Below are 17,304 nucleotides of genomic sequence, written 5' to 3'. Positions count from 1 at the left end.
CACATCTATGTGACTATGTCCTAATTAAGTAGTGGGTAATAGGCAGGTAGAGTTGCAGGTAATAGTCTCCTAGTGGAGTAGCGGTGATTCTGGTGAGCCCCATGTGTGCTTGGTCCACAACTCTATTACTATCTTCTTAAAATGTTTTTTCAGAGCAGAAGGTAGCACCTCAATAGACAAGGAGGTAGAGGCAACCAGTCTTAGAGTTTTAACTTTTAACTCCTTTTTGCAACCAAATGTCACATAACACCACACTTGAAACCACTGAGACCAGAGGGACACCCCCGCGCAAACACACTCACACACACACACTACTGAGATTTCTGGGCTATATCAAGAGGAAAAGTTTCTGGACTATTAGAATGCCGAGCAATCCTTCCTGGGGCCAGAATCGCTCTCTCCATTCTGTACGAAGCCAAAAGCAGCATTTGCTATACCATTGATGAACCATTGATGAAGGGAAAGGAATTGATTTTTGGACTCAGCTATGACACCCCAATGGCCGTATCCTACATCCGCATCCGGAATGAATGGGAAAATTTCCAGGGACACGAGGACGGCTGCCAATACCAATCACTACTATAATAATGGCCAGTGGAATGAGAGTACACCAATCACTGCTATAGAAATGGCCAGTGGAATGAGAGTATCATCCAACGCCTTCCGGGCTTAAACTATCCCGGATGCCGGAAACCTTCCCATTTGGAAACCAACGAACTAGGGGTGCAACTTGGGTGGGCTCAACCCGAACCCGACGGGTTCAACCAGGGAAAAAGTTGGGTTGGGTTGAGTTCCGTTCGGGTTGAGGGTTTGGGCAACCTGACACGAGTGAACCCGACTTTTTAAATATTTTTAAGATTTTTTTAAGCTAAAAATCTCGGGTGGGGTCGGGTCGGGTCGGGTTGACCAAATGGTTGCTCGGGTCTGGTTAGGGTTGGCATCAACCTGAACCCGACCCGCCCGAGTTGCACCCCTACCAACGACTGATGGTTCCTTCTCTCTCAAGAGTGCATGGAATCTCCTCCGGGCCAAAAGCATCAAACTTCCTTGGTTCCAATCCATCTGGTTTAGGGAGCACATCCCTAAGCACAGCTTTGTAGGGTGACATACGATCCAGACTAAGCTTGCTACCAAGGACAAGCTTATTTTCTTAGGGCAATCGCGTGAAACCAAATGCCTGCTGTGCGATACTGACAAGGAAGATGTAAATCACTTGTTCTTTTAGTGTTGTTTCTCCTCCTGAATATGGAGATCCATACATCTTCTCCAAAGGCTACTTCTCGCCCATCCTTTGCAATTGTATGTGTTGAGAGATTTGTCTGATTAGACGTGGTGAAAACTGCACGGAAATACTATTTCTGGAAAGGTGGCTAGCAATAATAAGTACCGAAAGAAGTTAGCAATAATAATCATAAGGTACTAAGTTTTGGAGGAAAATTACGGAAAAAGTGCTATACAGTAGAACAATTACGGAAAAAAGTACCCAAAAATGGTACCTTGCTATGACAATTACGGGAAAAAACTACAATGAAGATGTATATAAATATGACAATTACAGTTCTATGTAATACCTGACGTGCGATGCACGCCACGGCCAAAAAAGGACTATGGTACAAAAAAAAATTAGTCAAAAATATGTAGAAACAATAAGCAAAAAAGAAGTAGAAGGAAGAGTTTTTAATTACTTTTTGTGTAAAAAAAAAAAGATGCACGATACGGCGAAAAAAAAAGTATATGATACAAATTTTTCTAATTAAATTTTGTGTAAAAAAAACAAAAATATGCACGACACGACCAAAAAAAGTATATGATACCAAAAAAAATGTTATTTCAAAAATCTTTAGAAAAAAAAGTAAAAAAGTAGCTAAAAATAAATAAAAAAGTATCATATACTTTTTCTAAAAATATATACTTTTTATATTTTCTAATGCTTTTTAACAAAGGAGGGGGTAGGATTGAAATTATGTGGCTTTAATGGGTGCCTTTGTTAAAAAAGCATAAAGGAGGGGGTATGATTGAAAATATGTGGGTTGAATGAGTGCCTTTGTTAGAAAAGTAAATAAAAGTGAGGTGTTACTTCCACCGATTTTTCACAAAAGTCAAAAAAGTCTTTCTAATGCTTTTTAACAAAGGAGGGGGGTAGGATTGAAATTATGTGGCTTTAATGGGTGCTTTTGTTAAAAAGCATAAAGGAGGGGGTAGGATTGAAAATACGTAGGTTGAATGGGTGCCTTTGTTAGAAAAAGTAAACAAAAGTGAGGCGTTAATTCCACCGATTTTTCACAAAATTCAAAAAAGCTTGGGCTTTCCCTCCCAGCTTATTATAGTAAATAGATATATATTTAAAATTTAATTTTATTTAAAAATTACCGAATCCTTGAATCCTACTTTTGGGGGTTTGTCGAATCCGGCACCTCGAATCCGTGTTGGATCCCGACATGCAAATCCGGACCATGCAACATAGTGTGGGCCCCACACCCACACCCATACACATCTATCCTATCTGAGAAGGCCCCAAAGCCATGCATTGTGAATTTTTGCTCACAGCTTACTAACTACTTTACTTCCCTCCTGAGAAGATTTGAAGTATTTTTCTTCTGTTCATTCTATTTTTGTATAAATATCAGTCTCAATGGATGAATTGATGTTGGTATAAAAGAAAAATAGCAGAAAACTATAAAAAAAAATGGAAAAATGAGTTCTGCTGTTCTGCCCAAATATGTGGGTCCCAGTATGCATTGAACCATATTTAGTTCATTGCGTATCGCCATCATGGATGTGTATAAAAGAACCGTTCAACGGATATTGTCTTTTCATTTTAGACATTGCACACTTAAAAGTGCATATGGTAAAGGCCAATACCTGCACTCATGTCTTAACTGCCTCGCTAGATAATCTCTAATTATCTATAGAAAAGAGAAATGCTATATTCGTCCCTTTTTTTTCACTTGGGACGACCCCCCTCTAGTCTAAAAGAGTAATCATAAATACACTAGAGAGGGCTATCCGAAGTAAAAATGGGGCAAATAAATCATTTCATTAAAAAAATCACTAGATACTGATAATCTCCACTCCTCCCCAGCTGCACTATTATATAAATGCTTGATACTCACCCTCCCTTTCTTCAACCTCCAACCTTCTCTCTCTCTCTCTCTCTCTCTCTCTCTCTCTCTCTCTCTCTCTCTCTCACACACACACACACACACACACACTCTGCTCTTCTTAACCGTTTGAGGATGTCTCTGAGGCCTAACCACCACCAAAGGAAACCATCACACAGCATGTTCTCATTACCAGAAATCTATTGGATCTCGAAGCTCTGCCGAGCAACAATGGTGAAAATAATCACCTCGCTCCGAAGGTGAGCCGACAGCCGTTAGATCTAAATGTCCCCTATCATCCACCGTCCGCTTCTCCCGATCAAATCCCTACAGAAGATAGTGATAAAAAACCTGTAACTATGGTCTTCAATTAATGATGTTTTTTATGTTTTATTAATTTTCTTGAATGTGTTTGGTTATGAGCTTAATTAGATTTCTGAGTGTCTTACATGGTTGGTTTCATGTCGATTGTATAAGGGTTGTTTTGTTTTTATGGATAAGACATTTTCCTGAAGTGCTTTTGTAAGATAGGTTGTTTGGGCTAAGTTCTATGTTACATTATTTTAGCCGTGAAAGTTACTTTATGTTGAAATAATAAGTGCAATTCCATATTTTGGTTGTGATTACATTTAACCTTTGTTTTTTAGCAAAATGATATCAGTACAACCATATTTTGATATTTTCACAAACCATCTTGTCTTTTAGTATTTAAGCAGCTGTCAAAAGGTTATACATTTCCCAAAATGGTCTCATGAGCCCACAAAAGAAGAAAAGATAGCTGCGTTTGTGCATTTATCAAAATATGGTTGTGCTGGTAACATATCCATTTTTTTTTATTGATAATATGTTTTCTTGAGAATCAAGATAGATCTTATCATATATTCTTGTAAAACAAACAATAAATCACTAGTCTCCTGCCGTCCTGGAATGGAATCAGAGAAAAGTACGGAATGGGGGCCGATGTTTAGTAAAAATATGGATTGCGGGCACCTTTTAAAACAAGAAAAAAAACATGCTAATCTTCAAAATCGGGTTGGAAAAAGACCCTGATACCCTTCTGACATCAACAGAAACGTCATTCAGCCTCTTTTTTCATTACTGGCGTGTTTCATGAGGTTCTTTTGGTTCGTCTCATATTTGAGCCGACAGAAGTCACAGAACCTTAGGTTCGTTTCTATCTTGACCGTCGGAAATACCTAGATACGTATGGATGCCTGACTCGTGTTGAAAAATATTTTGGAATGCTAGCGGCTCTATACATAGTTGGTTTGGTTTGGATTGAAATCTTTCTATGAACCAAGAGTCCTTGGGTTCCTTTAAATCTTGGTCGTCGCCAATATGAATAGACGGTCGAATCCATGACACGTGGACATCAATATGAAACGGTGACGTCTTCTAATAATACCCCTCTCTGTAACCATTATTCCCTTCTCTGTAACCATTATTTCCATCGGCGTACCCATTATTTCCGCTGGCGTACCCATTATTCCTATCCCCTCTCTGTAACCATTATTTCCATGGGCGTATCCATTATTTCCGTCGGCGTACCAATTATTCCCCTCTCTATAACCATTATTTCCATCGGCGTACTATTCATATTCCCCTCTCTGTAACCATTATTTCCATCGGCGTACCCATTATTTCCGCAGGCGTACCCATTACTCCCTTATCTGTAACCATTATTTTCATCGGTGTACCCATTATTTCCGCCGGCATACCCATTATTGCCCTCTCCGTAACCATTATTTCCCTCTCTGTAACCATTATTTCCCTCTCTGTAACCATTATTTCCACCTGCATACCCATTATTTTCCGCCGGCGTACTCACTATTTCTATCTTGGCCGTCGGAAATACCTAGAGACGGATGGATGCCTGACACGTGGTGAAAAGATGAGTGAGAAAAGATAACGTCTACCGTTCTAAGCCAAAAGATAAGTAAGAAAAGATAACGTCAGTGTTCCAAAAAGTACAATAACGTCGGGGTTCCAAAAAGTTTTCCAACACGTGTCAAGATCCACCCGTCTCTAGTTATTTCCGACAGCCAAGATAGAAACGAACCCAAGGTTCTCTCGGTTCAAATACACATTTAAATGAACCAAAAGAAGCCTCGTGAATAGGGCCAATTTAAGAGGCGGTAATGAAAAAGGAGGACTCTGTCAATGTCAGAAGGGTATCAGGATCTTTTGACCACCCGATTTTGAAGTTTAGCCCGTTTTTTGTTCTTGTTTTAAAAGGTGCCCGCAATCCGTATTTTCACTAAACATCGGCCCGCATTCCGTACTTTTCTCATGGAATTATTCAGGATACATAATTGTGATAGATTGTGCAACACCCATAGTTATGGGTGAATCTCATCCTGATGAGATTGAATATTTTATGGTGATGGGAGGTGGGTCACACATGATTTAGTTTTTAGGTGGTGGTGAAATCATGTGGGGCTCACTTCGCATCACTATCTGACTTTTCGGGATCAATATGGTGACCCTAGATTCCAAGGACCCAATGAAAATATGTTTGTGCAATCTATACACAGTTGAGTTTCTAGAATATCGTAAGGGGGCCTACTGGTTCCTATGCCTATAAGATATCCAATCACAAAAAAAGGGCAATGATAAATCGACCCCCAAATATCTTAAATCGACCCCTATGTGTCTTTCTCCCTCCTCTGGGTTAGAGAGAGAAACAGGAGAGAGAGACACATAGGGGTCCATTAAAGATATATGGGGTCGATTTATCACTCCCCCCCCCCCCCCAAAAAAAAGAAAAAAATAATAATAATCAACCATTCAATTTTTATAGGCCCTAAAGCTGTGTTCGTTTTGGATTTTGAGAATTAATTTTGAGTCAAACACTGATTATTGGTCTCAAAATTAATTCTCTAAATTCAAAACTAACATGGCCTAAAAGTGGCTTGATGGATGAAGAAGCTAGGGTCATCAAATAAAGTTTTGTAATTGACGACGGTTAGGATCACTCGAATCTAGCATAGGATCTTGTTCACTCAAATCTTACCATTCACTTTCTAATTCATTAGCCAAATTTTGTTTGATTTAATTCCTATAGCAAGCTATGAAATACCAAAACTGAGTTATTGGCAAATCTTATCCGTTATTGTGAGTGATAACAATGGCCTCCTTATAAGGCTTGGGGAGGGCAACGGGAAAGGCGAAACTTTCCTATATAAGTGACTATCCCTGGCACTGGTATTTCATTTGAGGCATTTTTTTTTTGTTTAGCTTGAATCGAACGGTCTGTTGACCCTAAGAGTCATTTGCGATCTGCATCGACTAATCACGAGTCATTCACATTCTGCCCGTGTCGACGTGTCATTCCCATTCTGCATGTCTGTATTGAAAAAGTCATTTCCACCTGTGTAAAGGCAAAGAAGCCCAAGGAAGAAGTGTCATTCCTCTCTTCTTCTCAATCGCTTGAAATCCAATTCCAGATGACAAAAACGTTTTAGGTTGCTGACCCCCTCAAATTGAGTTTTCGATTTCTTGCATCGAAGGAGGCCTCCCCTGCCCAGGGGCGGAGGCACATATACCACCAGCAGGCCATGGCCCCCCATTGACTTGCAAAATCCCTTAAAAGGTGCATGATTGTACATGCATGCTTAAGTATTTTAGTGGCCAATGGCCCACACAATAATGACCAATGCATGCAAGTGTAAATTCCTTGCTCCGCTCCTGCCTCTCCCTCTCCCTCTCCCCACGCCACCCCACGCACACGCATACACACGCCACACTTGGTGCACTGAACGATCCTGCTGGGGCAGATTTACACAGGAGTACAAGTATTGTTAAATATTATAGATCAAAATAGGGGAGGGATTATTTAAGAATGTAACTCCAATCGTTTTCTAATTTAATTCATCTAGTGGGGTCTGCCAAATCCCACAACTTGCCATGAAAAAATAAAAATAAAAAAACTACCAAGTTGCCAAGAAACTTTGTTGAAACTACCGAGTTGCTCAGCTTTTAACAACACAACCACCTATTTCCATTGTTGATGCTGTAAAAACACGCCTCAATTGTATTTTAATTGGTCTTCACAGCAGTTATCGAGGTTTCGCGGAAAGCTGCTTGACTACCAGGCCCAATTTTATCTATGCAATCGGGGCAATACCAATCTCCCTCAGGGACACACTGCAATTCCAAACACTCTGCAAATCCAAACAGACTAAGATGAGATGATCGATTATAAAAAGAAAGAAATCATAAGAACATAAGCATAAGAGGTGTTTAATCAGACAGTTATCTAACATGAACTTCAACATTCACTGAAGAACCAATAATTATTGCCAAAACATAAGACGGAAATTTCATGTTATACACCAGTAAACTAGTATATAAAGCTAAAGGAAAGAAAGTAAAGGGGTGTGAAGATATCCAAGAATTTAGTCAATCATTGTAAAATGATGTATTTGTATCAATGGAAATAAAACAAATCTCAATCCCTGCTAGAAATGTGAGCAAAAATTGGCTCATTAATATCACTTACCAGTAAAAATGAAATTACTCTTTCAATTAAATTGCACCTATAAAATGCTCGAGTACAATCATGGTTTTAAATTTCGACCGAAATCGGGGACTGAAACCGAAATTTTCCGAAATTTCATTTTTCGCCATTTTTATTAAAAAAAAAGTGTTACAAAATCTTGGCCGAAATTTCAAAATTTTGGTCTGGAATTTTGAACCAAATTACCAAATTTCGGTCCAAAATTTTGGTTTTTGGTGGGGTACGAAACGGTTACTTAAACCGAAATTTTAAACCATGAGTACAATCTAGTGAAAACACAAAGTCTAAAAGGTAAGAGCTCTAAATGACGAAGGAGATTAAAAGTTCAAGATGATGTAGGAGACTACGATTAGCATTTAATAGGGAAAAAGGGTTAAAGGCCCATGTTGCAGCTTACAAGAGAAAGATTTACAGTACAATCTTCCAGAAAAGTACTACAAATAATTGACATCGCACCACTATTAAATTGCAAAGTTATTGAGTTTTACAATTTGACATGCTAGGACGAAGAACCCTCATTTTTATTTTTTTAGGTAAACCGATTTGTCACATTATAAATGTAGCATTTTATGAAAACTATATTGGTTGATATACTAGACCACCCCAACCCATTGATTCTAGCTCCACCATTATTGGATGATCCCACTACAACTCAACTTAACTCAACTAAGCCTTTGTCCCAAACTAGTTGGGCTCGGTTAATGAATCATTTAGAGAATTCTCTGTTATGTTCCTAGCCCTCAAGTCTTTCCTTATTGTTTCTATCCAAGTTATTTTCGGTCTGCCCCTACCTCTTTTTACCCTATCAACTTGGCACGAGTCACTTCTTGTCACTGGAGCATCCAAAGACTTATGTTGGATATGCTCAAACCATCTTAATCGGGTGCTCTCTCATCTTCTCCTCAATCGGTGCCACCTCCACCTTTTTATGGATGTCTTCATTTTTAATTCGATTTAACCTTGTGTGGCCGCACATCATTCGCATCTCCGCTACACTCATCTTATGCACATGCTGCTTCTTGGTGGGCCAACATTTTGAGCCGTACAGCATGGCTGGCCTCACAGCGGTCCTATAAAAATTTTCCTTTAAGTTGGTATGTATTTTACAGTTGCACAAAACCCCTAAAATTCTAAAATTATCAAATCCTAATACACTAATCATAAAAAAATACATCTTAAAAATTCTAAAATTATCAAATCCTCATCGAGTCCAACAATCGTTCCAAAGTAACAAACTTGAAGAGCTACACAATTTTGGACTTTTTGCCATTTAAAAATGATTGTTTCAAAAGTGATGAGAGAAATCTAGATATCATTACTATTCTAAGATACCACATTTCACTTGGGCATTTCATCCAAGAGGTGGCATGCCCACGCATTTTACAGACAGACCAATGACCTAGTTTCAAGGAGATTGTTTATTATCATATCCTAGTTTCAATCTTGCAGATATTTTCAATCCCTTTGGAGAAAAGAGAAGATTGATCGTTCTTATGGGAGAAAGTGTACGTTGTTCTTTTGAAATAGTCTCATTGTTACTTTTTTTCTTTTGTAGTTATGAGAAATAGATGAAGAGAGCTTATATTAATGATTGACCTTTGGAAATGCACAGGGATAATAGAAGTGTTGGGGTTTCCATGTGAAAGCAAAGATCCCACATTGGTAAAGTGAGAGATGTGGATGGGCTTTATAAGGATTTATAAGGATTTGCGCACCCTCCCCTTAACAGCTAGCTTTTAAGGGAGAGTTCTACCCGGGTCCTAACAAGTGGTATCAGAGTTCAGGGCGTGGTAACCCCGGTTTGCCTCTGAGGGCAGGAATGTCCCTTGGGGAAGATCTCAGAAACCCCGGTGTAGTATCTCGTGGTTCCCACGTTGCCTCCACGTGGAGGGGCGAGATGGTTCCGTGTGGAGGGGGAGATTGTTGGGGTTCCACGCAAAAGCAAATAGTCCCACATCGGATAAGTGACTTGGATGGGGATGGGTTATAAGGGAATGGGCACCCTCTCTCTAAAGGCTAGCTTTTAGGGGTGAGTTCTACTTGGTTAAATTCCCTACAAATGGTATGAGAGCTCAGGGCGTGGTAACCCCGGTTTGCCTCCGAGGGTGGGAATGTCCCATAGGGAAGATCTCGTAATTCCCACATTCCTGCCGCGTGGAGGGGTGAGATTGTCCATGGTGCTTCCACGTGGAGGGGGAGATTGTTCGGGGTTCCACGTGAAAGCAAAGATCCCATATCGGAAGAAGTAAAGGATGTGGATGGGCTTAAAAAAGGAATGGGAACCCTCCCCTTAACGGCTAGCTTTTTTTGGCTAGCTTTCGAGGGCGAGTTCTACCCGGTTCCCAACAAGTGGTACCAGAGCCGGGCATGTGGTAACCCTGGTTTAGCCTCCAAGGTTGGAAATATCCCTCGGGGAAGATCTCGGTAACCCCGGTAAGCCTTTGAGGATGGAAAAATCCGTCGGGGAAGATCTCGTAATTCCCACGTTGCACCTACATGGATGGGCGAAATTGTCCACATTGCTTCTACATGGAGAGGAGATTGTTGGAGTTTCCACATGAAACAAAGATCCCACATCGGTAAAGTGAGAGATGTGGATGGGCTTTATAAGGAATAATAAGGATTTGGGCACCCTCCCCTTAACGGCTAGCTTTTAAGGGAGAGTTCTACCCGGGTCCAAACAAGAAGATGAGAGGGATTTGTAGCATTGAATTGGATGGGTTGTTGAAGGAGGTTGCGTGCTAGCAGAGAGATTAAAGTTGTTAGGCTTCATAATCTCGCAGAATCAGAGTGCTTTAATTCATGGAAGGCAAATACTTGATGGCGCCATGGTGGCTAATGAACTAGTGGACCATTTTATCAGGAGCTATTTCAAAGAGGTTGTCAGTAAATTGACATAGGAGAGGTCTACACTAGAGTGAAGTGGGGTTGTTGGATTTTGTGATGCATAGAATGGGTTTCAAGGCTAAATGTCGATCCTAGATGCTTAACTACTTATATCCTGGATGCTTAACTACTTATCTTTAGCTTAGATCCATTGAACACTCACACACACGCACACGCACTGAGTCAGGAGAAAGATATATAACCAAGTTAGAGAACAATTGAAAAGAGAAACCACCAGCAAATGGATATTTTCCAAGTGTATGTGATCCCAAACTTGGGAATATATGAGGTGAAAGCATAGCATACTCTAATAAATGGAAGAAACACTCATTTCAAGGAAAAATAGTACCTATATGAAAGGCCTGATTGCATCTATCACAAAGGATCAGTTCCCCTCCATCTCTACACATACTACAAATATCATCACCATCAACAGTGGCAAGATCTTGACCATTTGACAAGGAAATTGATATACTATGAAGCGACATGTCATTAGAAGTACGGATGTGACGATAACTGAAAAAAAGAAAAAAAAACAGAAATTTTCAATTTGAGAAGAAGCACATTCAAAGTGTGATGGATCTCAAAAATATTTCATAGAAAACTCACGGTTGGCGATTAGCAGCATATCCAGCGTGAGTTTCGAACAGTGAGGGGCTCATCTGTTCACAAAAAATTGGGTGCTCTAAGTGCTGAATGTAGGACATCTCACCCTAATGGGATTCATAACGTAACAGGTTGATGATCTTACCATTTTGCTACAGCAATTACGGACTATACCATTTCCTTGCTTATAACCCTGGAGCATTTTCTGCAGAGAAAAAAGGCACAACAAAAATATTTCATACAGTAGATCCATTTTAGAAAATTATCTACTTGGAAACATGACATATCAGTTCAACAACCTTTCTCTTAGAGTAATACGCTACCCGGGTCCTATCTGGTAGACCATTTGGCATGAAAATCAACCGGTGCAAATCATGACCCCTGAAAAAAGCATGTAAGAAACTGTTGTAGAATCTGATATCAACCATATGGGGGGAACCCCATTGAAACAATCAGTAGTTTCCGTACCTTTTCTTGCCCTGAGCTTGAGTATTATTCTTTTGTTTCACTATTGGCTTAGGGGCAATGGCTTTTGGCTCCCTAAACATATCTGACCTTAGTGACCTAAAATAATGTAAATACAACATAACTTATCAGGATGGAGGAATGCATGCAGGACCACAGATCAGTCCATCAAGCATGATATTACCGTTACAAGGTCAGATTCAGAAATGGGGAGTAGAACAATTATTTGGTTATATTTTAAAACCAAATAATAATAGGTACAGTACAGTAACAGTGGAAGATAGAAATTAATGCATACTTGTTTGCCACCCGTTCCATCGTTGTATATTGTATCGGGGAACTTGAAGTGGGGCCAGGTATGTCTTCAATAGCTTGATCAGGGGAGCTGAAAATTCAGATGCAATAACACTTAGCCACAGATAAAGAAGAGTTGTACAGAAGGTTTAGCATTTAAAGCATCACATGGACAAGCCTAAAAGACTTTTTTTAGCACTATACTGTGATAAGCCTAAAAGAAATTATTGAAGAAAAATATCATGCAAACTTAAATCTATAGCATTACATGGGCATGCTGGGTAATTATATAGCATGTTTTCTATAATACATTTCTAAGTAGCAGGAATTTTCTATCCATGTGCTTGAGAATCTTATGATAGCTGTTCAGACCCTAAAATAGCTTTTTTTAATACTCGTGATTGCCATAGCCACCTAAACTCTCACTTCCACACAAATCTATCTAATAACTATGATACGATTAAACAGGCATCACATAGGATGTGCATGCTCTAGCTTAAGGGGAGGGTTCATCTATTCTTGCAACTCTAGTCAAATTCCATAACGAGTAAATAATTTTACCAATATAATGAACGCTTCATACCCAAATCCATATGTCAGTCTACATGAATGTGATTAATATGTGAAAGAAATCTGTAATGCAAGCAAGGATTTGAACTTCCAAGAAAGCATATACAATCACAACAAGGTAATCAAACAATTGGCCTACCCAACAATTAAGTGGGGCATATCATTAAGCTGCATATGTGATTGTTCGATTCTCTCTTCAGTTCCCCAGATTTGTTGACCTTCAAAGCTTTTTTCTGGAAATATTTCTGAAATAAAGACATAGAAGACATATTTGTCATAATAAATATGTAGGAGAGAAACTAAATATTGAAATTTGAAGGGAATAAATATACCACCTTCCAAAACCTTGTCAGAATTCACCATTGCTGGTGGAGCAATCGCAGTTTTAATCACTTCATCCAGCATGTTGAGTGGACTACTGACGTAGGACACTCTCTTTAGCTCTTGAATTACATTGCAGAGTGTCTTGCCATTCTCCAAGAAAATATTATCATATGGATTTTCAGAATAGCAATCGGCGTGCCGTTCAAACTCATAAGCATTGACCACCTGTAGACCACTTGATTACTTAGTAAGTTAAAGACACTCAGTATTAAGATAATTGGTTAGACCAGAGAAAACAAGAACTGACTTACTTCAGAGTAATTGCATGAAGGACAGCCACACAAATATCCAGAGTCTTTTATAATTCCAGAAATGCATTTCTGATAGGTATCATAAAAAACAAGACAAGTTACTATGGGTCAAGTTAAATATGGGAGATAAAGATCTAATAAGAAAGAACTAAGAAGAAACCACTTTACCCCCTCTGCCCAGGAAAAATAAAATACACGAAGTCCTTCGAGCAAGCCAGTGGCTAACAACCTCTTGACATTTGAAGGAAAGCTGCTCAGAGTCACTTTCTTAGACATATTTAGTTCTTCATTTTCTGTAGGACAACATTGACGTGTGGTTGCAATTCCTGAAACACCCATCGAGTTAGTACTCGTGTAAAGACCCCAAAATTACCCTACTTGCAATTTCGTCTCCCTCTTTAAGAGATGAGCGTTTTTGTCTTAGAGTATATTTGATTAGGGCTTCTTTAAGAAAGCATAAATACATCTTTTGTGTGTTTCTGGGAACTACAACAACCCTAAAGATGTCTTGTTCAGCCCCAAGAGAAGAGTTTTGTGGGAAAGAAAGAGAAGATCATGTTTTGTAATCGGAGATCACAAACCAAGGTAAGATCCATACTTGAAGTTGATTTTGATCATTAAAGAACACTAAAACAGAAGACTAGTTTATTTAGAAGGGATGACATAATCATTAATTGTGTTCAAGATTAACCTTACACTTGATCTTGGACTCTTTAGGGTTTATCTTGTCTTTGAATCTCCAACGGATCCAAGATCAAAACGTTGTAGTTTTGAAATTTTAAATTTTGGGGATTTTGACCTAAAAGCTTAGATTGTTTTACAATAATTGGTTATGTAGTTTTGGAGCATGAAAATGGATTTGGTGGATTCCCCTCATCGTAAGGAGTCCATCGGATCCACCTCGCATGATTTGGAGTTCAGACGAGAAAGTTATGATCTGTTAAAGTTTGGGAAAAATCGGCCAAAATCTACAAATTCACGGCCTCGGGAGAAAACCCAATCTCGCGGCTTCGGATGCCTGAACATCAGGGTTCGGATGCCCGTACCAACTAGTTTGGGTGATTTTCCAACAATATTTCCTCCAAACAGCCCAACTTCAGAAAATCATTACTATTTCGTTTCTCGTCCGTTTTCGATGCTCTTGTGTACTCTACAGACATGCCGGAAGCGCGTACTTTCTATTGAAAATTATTCCAAAAATATTTGAGAAATATATAATGAAGCAAATTTAAAATACTTTGAGGGACCCTAGTTTGGATTCTTCTCATATTTGACTCTCTTTTGTTTTGGGAATTGAGTATTTATGTTTTTGTTCATTTGTTTATCTCGCTATTGATAGTAATGAAATGAATTATGCTATTAGGTGATCGATTTTGAATCTGAAAGACTTTTGGGTGAACCTTGAGGTACGTGATAACATACTAATTTAGTATAATTGATTCCTTCATGTGTTCTTCACCTCAATTCCCCGAGAATATGTTTTGATCTTTGTTAGAGACCTCGAGAAAACTTGTCTTGAGATTGTATCAGATTTAGCATGCCATCATGATGAGACCCTATTTGTCGTGATCATACGAATACTCCTTTTTGGCTATTCTTGCAATAGTTAGTTCAATTATCGAAATCATTAGAATCTGACTATCATTTTTGAACCGTGCAAAGAACCCTTGACTTTGAATATAGCTTGAATCATGAACTTTGAAAACCAAGGCGATGCCTTTGATACTTATGCAAACCTATGAATTTGATACCCATGTGAACCAATGAATATTGAACACTTCAAGAGGCTTAGATTTGTGAGCTCAGAAAAAGACCCTCGCCAGTGGGGCATATAAGGCACTAGCCTACATGTGAATATAAGAACTTAGATCCCTCCAATAGGAGAAATTCGTTAGCCTTGTCGACAGGTATGTGAGTAAGAACCAGGAACTAGTTCCGACATCACAAACAGTCGGTGCAGAATAACATGTCATTAGAACCATGCTATATTGTAGTGTATATTATTGTATTATGTGACTAAGCCGATGATAAGAAGTGTCAAAATAAGAACTTGACCCCTTTGAACCTTCGTATATGCTACATCTTTGAACTTCAATCTATAAGAAGTATGGCTTGTTCTCTTGTGATCCCTTTATGTTAGATATCGACCATTGACTTTGATCTCAGGTTGACGCCTATGAACTTATAAGAACCCCAGCTTTGGATATCGTTCCATTTGTACTTATCATTCTTTGAAGTTTTTCTTGGCATGCTATTCTGCATTTTAGTATTTCGTTATTATGTACTGGGCTTCGGCTGACCATGGTTTAACAATTTTTTGATTTTAAATCCTCATGGAAATCTCAAGGGAGTGCAGTTGCATCATCAACTGTTGGAGTCTGTTAAATCTAGGAGAGTAAGTATTGTGTAATAGTACGACTTTGTCCTAAATTCATTTAAGACATTATAGTTTAGTTTACGTTATGAGTGGTTCTAATATTTTTTTGTTAGCCTTGTATACTTGAAGAGCTAGCTTGCAGGTATACAATGTTGTCATGTCCTCAGGCCTTCTGTGTGTTACTTGGGGGCTTGACAACCCATGAGGTCACCCTCACTCAAATCAACCCCTCCTTTCTCATTCAATGTTCAGATGTTTGGCCTAAAGATTGAATTATTTCCTTGTCGGTACTGCTAATAATCCTTTTCGTAAGGTCTGTCTTGGGTTCGTGAGAGACACCATAAGAGGGGCCACTGTCATCCAGATTATTCATGGCTAGGCTTGTTGTTGTGGAAATGCCGTTACCACATTCCAAATTCTTACTTCATTTAAATTTAATTTCACTTCTGCCATCCACAATACAGAAGTTGGAATCTTCTATTATCAGCGGAGAGTGAGAGGGAACAGAATAATCACTTCCACTTAGCCCCTCACTAATTGTGCATTTTGTGGAATTCTCTATACCGACATTATCGAAGCCAAGATTGACATTGTTCATCATCTCTGATCTCGGTAACTCTTCATCAACTAGGCACAATATGGTCCCGCATCTAGAACCATATTCCCACCAAGAATCATCCCCGTCAAAAAACCCTGAAACTAGGTCTCTGTTAGATGTTTCAATAGCCTGCCTCTTGATAGACAACATCTCCTGTTTGTTACCATCTACAACCTATTGGTGGGAACGCTTTGATTCAATTCACAAAGTAGTTTCTGTTAGCTCAAGGGTTCAACAAGTACTCCCATTGAAATGTTTTGATGATTAACAAACTCAATTTGACAAAAAAAGATTTTATGTACTAATGATTTTCATTGGCTAAGTTATTGTGTTCATAGCTTTAGTACATTCAAGATTGCACAACAAATGACAAAATTATTCAAGCTCAAGGTGAGAACAAAGACATGAAGAAAGAATCATTATCAATGGCAAATCAAAGCTAAAACACGACCAACACAAAGGCAAGACAAAGTCATTCAAGAACAAGGTTGAATTGAACAAGGTTGAATTCAAGCTCTACAAGGATGGGCGTCCAATGTAGGGCATCAAACTTGGATTGTAAATCAAAATATTGAAGGACAAGGGGATCAATGTACCTACCGGTGAGGATGCCCCTAGTGCCGACATCGGCCCATAGTTTCTTGGCCTTATCCCCAATAAAGTAGAAGTTGGGCACAGCCTCTGCTGCCACAGCCGGAGCCTTCGATTTGCCTTCTTCTGTGAAGGTCCTTCTTCCTCGGGATCATATTCGTGTCTTCAACTTGGGAGGAGCCTCCAATGCTTAGATTTTTGGTTTTAGGAGCCATGGTAAGAAGGTAGGGTGTGAAGAAGAGAGAAGAAGTGAAGAAGAACAGCCCAAAATTGGAGGAAAACTAAAAGAGAATTGACAGAACCAACTAAGAATGAGAGGAAATGGAAAGGAAGGAAGAACACTAAAAAACTAAAGAAAATGAAGGAGAGAGAGGAAAAATAGAGGGGGGTGAACTGGGTTTCTTATCAAATTTTAGTTTCACAAACCATTTTTTCATCTGGTAACACCGTTAAACAAAAAAACCATTTTCAATGCAATAGCCATTCCTTTGAAAAGAAGAACTGGCAGAATTTCACTGATTCCAAATGCTATTCAAAGAAAGCAATAAAAATTCATTTGGCTCAAACTCAAATTGCACCAGTCAAAAGTCAGTGCAGTAAGAAAATCTAAGCCAAGACCAACAAATATTGAAATCTACAAAAAAATGACCAATTAAAACCTA

General features: G+C 39.0%; 1 protein-coding gene across 1 annotated transcript; it reads right to left on the bottom strand.

The window, feature by feature from the left end:
* Positions 1-7,139: 7,139 nt before the first annotated feature.
* LOC143891792 (uncharacterized) lies at positions 7,140-13,415 on the bottom strand. The gene is made up of 11 exons (XM_077396311.1): positions 13,272-13,415; positions 13,077-13,145; positions 12,774-12,990; positions 12,581-12,686; positions 11,876-11,962; positions 11,581-11,676; positions 11,412-11,493; positions 11,258-11,317; positions 11,116-11,168; positions 10,856-11,022; positions 7,140-7,264 (listed from the first exon to the last, which is right to left on the bottom strand). The coding sequence occupies exons 1-11, from the start codon at positions 13,413-13,415 to the stop codon at positions 7,140-7,142; spliced, it is 1,206 nt and encodes a 401-aa protein (XP_077252426.1).
* Between the last annotated feature and the right edge of the window lie 3,889 nt (positions 13,416-17,304).

This window comes from Tasmannia lanceolata, unplaced genomic scaffold, assembly GCF_043159265.1.
Source record: "Tasmannia lanceolata isolate RefF3 unplaced genomic scaffold, GAP_Taslan_0.1 ptg000002l, whole genome shotgun sequence".
In the NCBI taxonomy this organism is placed as follows: domain Eukaryota; kingdom Viridiplantae; phylum Streptophyta; class Magnoliopsida; order Canellales; family Winteraceae; genus Tasmannia; species Tasmannia lanceolata.
This window is presented reverse-complemented; position numbering and strand designations above follow the sequence as displayed.

Bases quoted from the DNA above. Each gene is read 5' to 3' on its own strand.
- LOC143891792 (XM_077396311.1), bottom strand. From the start codon at position 13,415: ATGGGTGTTTCAGGAATTGCAACCACACGTCAATGTTGTCCTACAGAA. The intron at 12,687-12,773 runs GTATATTTATTC...TCTTTATTTCAG, and splicing joins TGACAAGGTTTTGGAAGGTG to AAATATTTCCAGAAAAAAGC. The intron at 7,265-10,855 runs GTACTATTTTTC...TTGGATTTGCAG, and splicing joins CAATCAGGCCTTTCATATAG to AGTGTTTGGAATTGCAGTGT.